General features: G+C 42.6%; 1 protein-coding gene across 5 annotated transcripts in view; it reads left to right on the plus strand.

The window, feature by feature from the left end:
* Positions 1-11,681, plus strand: part of FLI1 (Fli-1 proto-oncogene, ETS transcription factor) — an 86,766-nt gene that overhangs the window by 53,039 nt on the left and 22,046 nt on the right. For all 5 annotated transcript variants that reach the window (XM_080366622.1, XM_080366625.1, XM_080366623.1 and 2 more), the window contains 2 exons: positions 5,770-5,924; positions 9,272-9,475. In XM_080366622.1, the coding sequence (XP_080222748.1) occupies positions 5,770-5,924; positions 9,272-9,475 (359 nt within the window). The remainder of the gene's footprint in view (positions 1-5,769; positions 5,925-9,271; positions 9,476-11,681) is intronic.

An 11,681-nucleotide genomic window follows, 5' to 3' on the forward strand; every position in this document is an offset into this window, starting at 1 on the left:
CACCTGACAGTGGAGGGAGGTGGGTGTCGCTAAGAGAAAGTGTCCAGCTTTTCTTCTTTTTCTTAGCAACCAGCAGCAGGTCTGACAGCTGTGATGTGTAGCGTGATGAGTTGGTTTCGTCCTCAGCAGGGTGGGAGAAGGGGGCTTTGAGGAACCTCTCCAAGCTTGTTTTGCAGAGCCATCCCTCCAAGTGCCAGCCAACATGGAAACCCTGACCAGCTGTATAACCCATGTCAGGTTTTCCTGGTTTACTCCCAAAGTGGAAAGAATTCCCCAGATACCTGCATGTTAACTATGTACAGATGTTCAGGCAGCGGCAGGGATCTATCTTTTAGGGGAGGAGATGGGACTTCCGTATTATTGCAAGATTCAGAAGTAGAAATTTTGTGGAAGTTTCTAGTATTATCAGACCTGGATGCAGTATATGGCCTCAAAATCTGTCCTTGCCTTCACAGACGGCTGCTTGCTCAGAACAAAACCCAGCATTACATTCATGTTTCACAGTGATCAGTGTCCAAACACAAGGCATTTAAAATCCAGCACAGAAAAATTAAAATTCTTATGCTTCTTACACCCCATTAGGCACTGGGAAAGGGAAATGGTCTTGTCTTTGTTGATCTGTTGCACACAAAAAATACAAGTCCAGCTTTTCTGTGGGTTTACTGCAAGATGTTATGCATATTGTTTATCTCCCTTTACATCCATTTGGAAACTAGAAGTGTGGCTTGCAAACTTTGTTCTTTGCTGAGTTTGTGTCTTTTCCTTATTTTGTTTATAGTCAATTCAGGGAAAGACCTGTCTCCTGCAGTGTGCTTATACAGTTTCCAACATACTAGACCGGGATTTCTGTTGGGACCCTCAGATGCTTTTGTGATATAAATACAATCATTTATGTTTTTAAAAAACAAACAAAAAATCTTTCACATCTTAAATTCCAATGAATAGAGGAGAGCAGGATTATTTAGATAAACACTGGTTAAAGTTTAACCCAAATTAAAGTCCATTTTAGGAATAGATTTTTCTTGTATTCTACATAAATTCCAAATGCAGAGTGAACCAAAAAATAGGTGTTCCAAATTTTGACTGCATTTACTGAGCTACTACAAATCTGCATTTGTAGCTAAACTCTGAGAGCGAACGTTAAAAAGATGCTACAAATTTGTATGCTCTTCAAATGTGAAAGAATATTCTAATACGCTGGATGTGGGCGTGGGTGAGGGCAAACTTCAGTGCGTAATTCCAACTGAAGTTATGAATTTTGTCCACCTAAGTCAGTGCTTTGAAAACGTTTTGGAGACCTTCTCTTGCTTCAGAATATTAAAATAATGCTAAGGTTCAGGGATCTCAGAACATTTTAATGCCACAATAATTTTCTCAAAATAAAACAAAAGGACTGTGTATGATGCCTAGAAGAATAAAAATCCCCTTTAAGTGGCGTGTGAGCCCTCTAGTGGGATTCACTGCGTTGCTCCAGTCCCCAGCCAGAGCAGCAGACTGTGTAATTACCTACTGTTTGCATTTACCTGTATGTGATAAACATGATTCTTTGAGACCCTGTGAGCCCCTCTGTGCTTTCCTCAAGCAGCTTGAGTTTTGTAACCTGTAAGTCTTTGCCTTTCTACAGCTGTCCCTTCTTTCTGGCAGAGTTACAGTCTTTTTCAGTGTGTAAAAGGCATTCCTTGGAGCAGTGTGAGGCAGGGTTAAAGATGAGGAGCTGCGATTCTGCCTTGATAGCTTTGTTCCCTGATCGTAAAAGGGAACCCCAAGCAGCATCACAGTGTCTCTTCCTTCTTACTTCCTTCACTGAACAACAACAACAACAACAACAAAATCTAATTTCAAGTGTAAAGATTAAAGCTAAGATGAGCAAATGGGGACTTACACCAAAAAGTGGCAAATCTAAACAGAAAAAAAGACGGGAAGAGAGGAGGAATGAAAGGATGGGAAGAAAGGGATAGAAAGAAGGAGGAAATATCCCACTGGCCGCAGCTCAGTCAGGTACAGAAATCACTGAAATCCCTTATTTTGCTCTTTCGAATGAAAGCCAAAGGTGATTCCTAGACAGAGGCCCTGGAACAGTAATTATTTTATTTTCAGGTATCTGGAACACAGGCTGAAGCTGTACAGAGGATTTATTAGTCAATGCCAGGCTAGCTGCTTGTCCATTTTGGCTGGTCTAGCATAAACTTTCCCAAAACACCAAGCTCTTGGCATCCCCAAAGACTGCTACTGGAGCTGCTGGAATGAAAAGTCTGTGGACGGGCAGTGGAAATGAGTACTGCTTCATATTCCTTGGACTCTGTCACTGCCACAGTGAATGTACTTAAGAGATCTTGTGAAAGCAGCCTATATCCATTTACCTTAGTAGATCTACAACGTTTTCTGCCCAGAACATGAGCAAGTCCAGCGTGTATAACCACTTGAAAGTCTGAAGTCTCTGTGAAAAGTCAAGGATTAATCTGGCATCTGAAATCCCCTTGCACAAACCATTTCAAATAATGAGGAATTCTTTATATAAATCTAAGTCTGCTTGTGGGTAATGCATGAACTAGGAAAGGAGCTATATTCAATGAATACACTATTCATGGCTCGCAGCTCCCTGTTCTCATTTGATACTGTTGTTGTTCCCCACACTGAATTCTTCTTTGTGTTGCCCACTGCTACACCTACCTTTGCTGGGTTACTGTTAAATCCCTCATCTTAGGTTGGGGCAGTACAGTAACGGGTGTCCAGGAGCTGCAAAGATGATTCAGTCTGGTAGTGCTGCCTTATTTCCCAATAAAAGGTTCCATTTGGATCTGGTAGGAAAGGCTGGGTTACAGAGGACACAAACAATAAGGATCTTCCCACTTGCTGTCACTAAAGATTTCATGGTATTTTTCTTAAAGACAGTTTGGTCTCCTGCCCAGTTAAGCTTTGGTGATGCTATTCCCAGTTACGCCTGTCCTTCTGCTATCAGATTTCCACTGAGGTTAGCTCTGGATCAACCATCCTGAAAACTTTCTGAGAGGGAAGGGAGGCATCTATACAGCCACACGGACACAACCCTGTCAGGTACACGGAGCACATTTAATGTCCTGCAGGATTAATGGGTGGCTTCTCTTCCCACCATGATCAGTGGTTGGTAAGGACGCCTCAGTCCCTTAAACTTCTTTTCAGATCTGTCTCTGATACTTGGTTGGTTTTGGCTGCTGAGACATACAGAGCAAGGCAGAGGATAGGCAGGGTCCCAACTGCCAAACCAAGAGTCTGTAAAGTGAAAGATCATCACAAAACCACCGAGGAGATATCTTACAACACTGGTGTTATTTTTGTTACTTCGCTGTATCCGTCATGTGAATGTGCATGATGCTTAGCAGGGAGAATAGAGAGAGCCAAGGACCCTGTGGTCATTTCATGTGAGTCATTTCACGCGAGTCATTTCATGCCAGTAGAAGGCATGTATACTCCTAGGCAGATCAGCTTTTTTAGAAGATGTTTTTTATCTCAGAGTCTGGATATATCCTATAGTTCTGTATGAGTATTATGTATGTGTAGCTATTTTGTCATGAATAGTGCATATCTCAACTGCAGGGGTTATTTTCCAGGGAAATTTTACTACAGAGCAAGGGGGTGAGAGTGAACCCCCTAGAAGGACCTTAGGTAGCAGGTAGTTGTGCTGGCACTGCGGGCGCCTGGGATGTGCTGCAGGGAAAGCAAAGAAAATTTGACTGTTGTGTCCGAAGGAGGGAGAACTTCATCCCAAAGGCAGGTGGGAGTCTGTACATGGTGATATGTGTGTTTGGGTCTGCCCCACCAGCTGGGCTGCCCACACCATTTAAAGTCAGCAGCTGGTCTCCAAGCAAGGAGGTGGTCACCTCCCAGGGACATTGAACCCTGAGCTGAACAGCCTCTGACACCTTGAAGTACGGATGCTTTCGCTGTTTCATTGAGTCTTCTCAGGACAGCATGTACCTTGGGAAAGAATAAGATCCTTTGTGCTGCTTCAGGGCTTTTTCTCTGCCAGTACAGGTAGCACTTAACACCTGACACAGAGTATTTCAACAGAAAGTTAGAAATGATCACATTCCCTGTGAAAACCCTGGTGTCCCTGCAGTTGCTCAGACTCTCCTCTGACTGCCACGGGGACATTAAACCTTCAGCAGTTTGCCTCTCTGAAGGCGGATTTTGGTTCCCTGCCTGGAAAAACAGTAGGCGAAATAGTAAAACCTTAAATTCGAACATGTGTAAGTTATACATCTTATTTCCATTTTCAAGCAACATTCCCTCAGTAAGACATGAGGAAAAAATTACCATCTGCCTTAGAATATCTCGGTGGAGCATTTATCTCCCAGCCATGATAACTGAATTTCAGTAATTTCTCCCCGCCCCCCCCCTTCAGATTAAGAAACAAATTTGTTTAGTGTCCAATCTTGGAAGTCTTGCCAGCTGAACTCGGAGGGTGGGATTTGGTGCACTGTCATAGCTCTTACCCTTCAGTGAACGGTTTCCTCCCAGGCCACTTCGCTTCTGGCAGAGAAGAAGGACAGCTGTATGATTAAAGCAGTAGACTAAACTGCGCTGGATATGGCCTCTGTGCTCACTTTGCATAGCGATTGCATACTAATGCACCCTTGTACAGGTTAGGGTGATAACCCTGCCCTTCCTTGGCACATTCTTCGGAGCTGAGATGTGCTGTGTGCGTGTGGCAGCCTGTGGGCTGGTATTTTAAGTGACCTCTAGAGCTAAAAGCATGAGTTACTACTGCAGCTGGAGAAAAACAAAATCTGTGCTCCCTATCTGTGGTTTGGAGGCTCATAATTCTCCCAGAGCAGGACAGAGAAAGCCTATTGCTTGCCAAGGGTCTGCATGTAGTCCAGGCCTTAGCACAGTGCCACCTGAGTTGCTAAATGTTCCCTCCTCATCACTCCATCACCTCAGAAGTAAAACCGGGGCCAGAGCCTTTTCACACACTGTTTCTGTGGTCTGAAGTTCTTGACTCACGTCTAAGCCACCTCAGATTTCTAGATTTCCTATCCAAGTAGCAGACAAGCCTTGGACTGTTTCACTGCTAAGAACAGACAAGATACATTCAGCCCTGTATAAATAAGGCTCTTTAGATAGGATGCTAATATTGTAGTATTCTCCTGGGACTATCCTGTCATTTTGGCATGAGTATTTTGTGTTCTTTGTTAATGAAATCAAGGGAGGGGGGGGGGGGAGGGGTGTCTATCTGTATTTCTGATTAGCCCTGCAGAAATGCCTTAGGTCATGAGGTGGTGAGTACAGCCTTTCTGTCAACTGACAGACTCTGCTGTAAGAGAAAGACGTGTGCAGTGTTGTTTTTAACACAATGCAAGAGTGAAACAGTCCAACAAGGGCTCCTAGGAGCACCAAGCTGTATCTGAAGGGTTGCTAAAATGCAGCTGAGCAGTAAAGGATGAAGGAGGAGGGGTGTGTGATGGGTGCTTTCTGGTTTGTGAATTTTGGTATTTCAAAGGTACTGAGTGCAACCTCACAGCTACCATTGCCTTTGTCTGGAAGTCATTCTTTGCACCTCCAACTTTCTTTCCTCCAACTGGTTTAATTATCAGAGATCCCCTCCATGAGACCTGTGATTCATAGGTCACCTGATGACATTCATGTGACAGGCCACGAATGTAAAGAAACTCCCCTTAACTTTTTGCCTTCGGGATACTTGCCATTTCTGTAACCCAAACCTCCTTCTGCTACAGCAGGGATGAAAGGTGCATACTAATCACAAGTCATCTGTTTCATTTCGCATTTCAGGGAGTCCCCCGTAGACTGTAGTGTGAACAAATGCAGCAAACTCGTCGGAGCAGGGACAGAGTCCAACCCAATGAGTTACAGCACCTACATGGATGAGAAGAACGGGCCTCCTCCCAACATGACCACCAATGAGAGGAGGGTCATTGTCCCAGCAGGTACCACCACTGTCAAACTCTTTGTGCCGTATTTCCTTGCATTGTCTTAAATATCCAGCTGAACAGATAAGTCCTGTTTATCCGCTCGCTGTCGAATTCTCTTTCTTACAAACCATGTAAAAAGTAAATAAAATATCAGACTTTCTGCTAGTGGAATTTCCCATGTCCCAGTATATGTTCAATCTTGAATCAGAATAAGAAGTGGATAATTAGTGCTGTTTCTTTTCTATTATTATTTTTTTCCCCTGGAATGAAGTGTTGTTTTGGTGTGTTGAACCACATCCCTCTCCTGTCATATGTTAGAGGAGAATCTGCAGTGCTTCTTGGGACATGCATGGTATGATCAAAGAGCACAGTTCATAGGCAAGAATAAGCATGAAGTGGACCCAAATTATAACTCCCATGATGCTCTGCAGGATCCAGATGTACTTTCATGTCATAGTGATTCAAAATGAGCTATTTTGTTTTCATTTTTCTGTTAGAAGTAGAAAACCAGAAAAATAAGGTTCTGCAGGAACTACATTATCCTTCCAAAAATTGTTATACAGAAACATTCCTGTCCAGTTTTCTGTTTGTATTCGATATCCACATCTGCTGTCTGAAATTGGCAGGATGCGTTAGATGTATTTGGATAGTCAAACATGAGAGCTGCTGTGGCAGGCAACCGGTGAAGTCTGAACCTGGAACGAGAGGGACTCTTTTCCCTGCAAAGACCATAGATATAAACAGGCTAGCCCAGGAACTTCCCAGCAAGAGAGAGATCATGGGCCAAATCCATTCCCAGTTCATGTACTGAAACTTCCACTGATTTCAAGGGGTGCAGCCTGGTGCAGTGTTGTGAGGGTTTCACCGAGGATTGTAGCTGATTCAAGCAGATGAACTGTTGGCAGAAAGAAATGTACTCGTGGAATTCAGCTCTGTTTTCTGATCATGGCTTGACCACGAACAGATGACAATTTCCAAGCATTTGTTTGCCATTTAGGATGAAAAGGAAAAGCTTGAACCGAATGTAGTGAAGGGAAGCCAATAAAAGATTGACAGCAAATCTCAAAGTACCATTTAAGCCCTTGTTAGGATCTGCTTCGAGAGACCTGCTAACCTAATTGGTGACAGCATCAGATATGTTTTCAGGATCAACATTGCCTAGAAAGGTGCTAGTTGATACCAACTAATTATTATATTGTTAAAGATACCAGAGAGTGAACATTTATCCTGCTCTTCACCATGCTATTTATACATATTTAAAAAGATCAAGGGTGGGCTAAAGTCTGGCATTGTTGAAATAGGGGGAATTACTTTTAGTGCCCTCAGTGGAAGAGAAGGTTTAAAATCTCCTCTTTGAAGGGAAGTGAATAAAGGACTTTTCCCCCCCTTCATGAGCAGCCACAAATCAAAACCTTGAGATACTTGTGAAATAGCAGTGATTTACCAGACTTTGGAAGACAATAATGAACATCATCCCGGATCTCTGGCTGCAGGATATGAGGCCCAATTCATCCAAGAAAGGCATTTGGAAATTTTAATATAATCCAGAGTAAAGATTTATAGCGCATTAGGGTGAAGATAGGCAAGAATAATGTCACATTAGACTTGCAATAGTAATAATAATGAACTCTAAGCCATGTTTTAAGAAGGCAGTTTTTCAGAGACCGTTCAATGTCTTTTGCAGTGATAAATAGGCTGAATGAATATCTGAAATTCAAAAGAATTCAAAAGTGTTTGTTTAAAGGAGACCACAAATTCAATATGCCATCTAAATGTTGGGGTTTTTTTCCAAATCTCAAGACAAATAACTCTTTCAATTAAAAAAAAAAAAAGCCTCGCTTGAATACTTGCATTGTAAAATTTGCAGTTTTTTGCCAGTGCTTAGAAAGCAGAATTTAAATTAGCTATTGCCAAAACATAAAGGAAATCCATCTTGCTTTCCCAAAGCAGACTCGCAAAAGTATGGGGCTGTAAGTTCCATGTTTAGAATTCAGCTTTAAGCAACCCAGGTTTACTAGAAATTCAATGAGGAAATGTCATGGTTATAATTTCAGTATTCCCTGGTCTTACTTCTCCGTTTCATGTCGTTATTCTAGAACTCCGGTGCCCAAGAATGCACCAGGCATAGCCACTACCTGACCTTTTGTGTCAAGGTACCCCTGCAGCCAAGTACACAGAGTTTACAGTCCTGAGCCAACGTATTGTTTTGTGAAATGTGTGGTGAAGGCATTTCTTGTCCCTCCCCAAAGCACATCCTACCAGCTGTGAGATGGCTGCATGCTTCTGATCCATTTTCTCAGCTGCCTCGGGACCTGAGGTGTCTGAGGTTTATCTTAGAGGAATGTACCAGCTGTGATGGACAGATTAAACATCTCCAAAGTTTAAGCTTGACATTGCAATCCTCTCCAGCTGCAATGGAACATGAATTTGCAGCTTAAATTTTGAAATGGGATACATGGGGAGAAGCAGCACAGGAAACATCTGAAAATGCAGATATGCGCTGAAAATGACTCTGTAAAATGGTATCATGGCACAAATTCTTGCTGGGTCTTTCTGATCTAATGCTCTTTTCAAAACTCAAAGGATGATTTCTTTTTTTAACTACTGATGCAGCAAACCATCACCATGGGGTCTGAAGCTCCAGCCGGGTTCAATCTCTCTCTTACGTCATAGCTAGTAATAAAGATTCCACAGCTGGAGCTTTGCTGACAGTCGATAATGATGCATGAGACAGTATAAAATCCACATTGCCCTCCAATAGCTGTGTTGGTTTTACAGGGCTAGCGGAGGTAGAATTGTATTCTTGTCAGCGGGGTGAACAAATGTGACTCAGAGATGCATGGCAAGCTGTTCTGTTTAAGCAATAATTTTTTTTTTCAGAGTCCCTTTGCTGACCATAAATACCGCCATCCTCAGACTTTAAAATGCCATCTGTTGGGACTTTGTAATGCACTTGCGAAGGATGGTGTGACTTATACAGCACTGATGTAATTATATAGCGTTGCAGAACCAAAGCTGTGACAAGCGTACCCTTTCTAAGGGATGAGTTTGCTTTTAGAAGCTTTTTTCCAGAGGGAGAAAAGTTACCGTCAAATGTCACTAATATTGTTCCCAAGCACAGGTATAAGGTTCAGGCAGGTGTGAGACAGTCCAGAGGATTCACCTTGCCAGAGGGTCGGTGTGATCAGTTTATGCGCCTTGAGTCTTGTTATAGCACAGCTTGTTCATCTTGGCAAAATGAATTGGGATCAGTAAAGTTAAATACATTTGGTTCTGGAAACAATGCTTAATGCTTTGGCTGGGCTACAGTGAGTTCTAGAGGCTTGAGTCTAGTGTTACCTTCCTTTGTACTCTCCTGTCAGATCCCACCCTGTGGACCCAGGAACATGTGCGCCAGTGGCTGGAATGGGCCATAAAGGAGTATGGATTAATGGAGATTGACACCACCATCTTCCAGAATATGGATGGCAAGGAGCTCTGCAAAATGAACAAGGACGACTTCCTCCGAACCACCTCCCTCTACAACACAGAAGTTCTGTTGTCTCACCTCAGTTACCTCAGGGAAAGTAAGTATTGCCCCGACTCCCCCCAGCCTTAGCACGATCTGCTGGTAGGATAAGCTGCTGTGAGTATTTGACTTCTGCGGCTCTTCTTGCAGAATAAATAATAGCAAGGGTGAGGGAAAAAGAACAGAGAAAGGCAAACAGAGAGAACAAACAAAGAACGGAGGAATAAAAAGTGGGTTGGAAAGTTAATTTTAACTTAGATGGAGTTACTGGTGCTATCAGAGAGGTGAAGAACTGAGCAGGGCTCTTAGGAAGATTAGATACTCTTAACGATAATAAAAACATCTGTGGCTATATGATAAAAATACATAAATTTGCTGTGAAGATTAAACCAAACATTAACTGATGTGTTATGGGCAAATTATTCCATAACTTTGCAGTCAGAGGGCTGCGCACTTTCCCCTAAGGCTTCTGGTAAAGACTGCTTCAAAACAGGACCCACAACTGGCCAGAGCTGGAGATTTTCTATGTCCCTGGAGGCCCAGATTTGTTGGAAAGAGGACAAAATACAACAGTGATTCCCCAAATGCAAGCATGCTGAAGCAGGTGTCATGGAAGTGACCTAGTACTCAACGAACAAGTTTTGCTGAACCTCTTTGTTGCTACTGTCTGTCCCACACTAGAGTATGTGGTGGAACCACTACTCCTTTTTGCTGTATTAAGCCCCTGAGACAGAAGTTGTGAGCAGTCTTCTGAGCTACTTCTGGAAAAGCACAGCAGCCCAAACAGGAGAGATCACCTTATGGTTAGCACACGCTCTTGAGGCTGGGAGTCTCGGATTCAGACCTTTCTAAGACCTCCTGTGCAACAATGAACATGTCCGTAGCTTCTGAATGTCTCCTCCCCATCTATAAAGTGGAGGTAAAAGAATTTCCTTTCTTCAAAAGGGTGTACTTAACCATAATGGCATTATGATGAAACCAGAGAACTGGAGCTAAATCCCACATGCTCCAATATATTTTCAAGTGAAACAGCTTTTTATAGGAGTATAATTATTTGAGGACTGAAAAATCAGGAGAAGGTGCCATGAAGCCAGGTGGGAGGGCAGAAAGAGAGAAAGAGAGAGAAAAAAGTGTATTTTCTCCACTGGGAAATCAAGTTGTGATGTAAAGGCAGCTTTACATCAGTGTACTGGCCAGTGCAATAAAGCAGCGAGACAGCATTTATTTGGGGTGTTTCTTCAAAGCTGTTCAGCACTGGTCTCTCCCTGCCTCTGCTAAAATCAGTGGGAGTTTCACAGATTATAGTGGGATGACTTAGATCACAGATGGGTGCCTCTCTAAACCCCACCTTTACTTATTTTTTATTTTTTTTGACAAGTCAAGCCAAGGAAATGATTCACAACAAATAACCGAATTGTTGGATTTGAACAGTTTTTTGTCCCTTGTGACTTCACAATAAAATAATTTCTTATCCAAAATAATTTGCCAATTTCATCCTGTTTCATCAGCAAAGAGCTGCTGGTTCACAGAGCACTGCAAGCTTATTGCAGACACAAACTAACTTTCTAACGAAGGTTTGCATACAGAATTACACACTTTTATGGGAAATCGTAAGGCGGTTTTGTGAAGCCAGTGCTGCTTTGACCAAACCTGCTGACTTTGGCTGGGTAAATCAGACGCTTTGTAACCGGAAATGTTTTTAAATTCCCACAAGATAAATACTCAAGTGAGACACTTGAATTGTCTTATTGATAAGACTTGAGAATTGACAGAAAGAGATGAAGGACTTGTATGTTTTTTGAATCAAACAACCAGGCTGAATTTGGAAAGGTTGGCAGAAGAGTTGAATTTTTCTGTTTCTTTAGCTCCAGACAACCTCTCCGGTGATAGTCTCGAGTGTTAGGTGTCCCATTACTCGGGGTGTTCAAAGGGAGTATCAGAGGAATTGCGTTCTTGCTCTCGTGGCATGTCTGAAGACCTGGATTCAATTGCCACCTTTACCGTTTGCTGCTGTCCATTTGTTCAGAAGCAAATTCCTGATTGATCCCACCCACCTTTACATGCTGGAAGTCCCTAAATTAGAAGTCTGGTCACACTGGTCTCCATTTATAGGAAAGAAGAAACAGGGCACGTTGAAATTCGGAATAGTAGCCCCCTAATTCACACATTGCTTTTAAATGCCTGAAATTAGGAGGAATAAACCTTTGCCTCGGTTCCTCTGGGCTTCAGTTTTACTTTCTGTAAAATAGAGCTAGTAATCCTGC

The sequence above is a fragment of the Falco punctatus genome (assembly GCF_963210335.1).
Source record: "Falco punctatus genome assembly, chromosome: 16".
Classification (NCBI taxonomy): Eukaryota; Metazoa; Chordata; class Aves; order Falconiformes; family Falconidae; genus Falco; species Falco punctatus.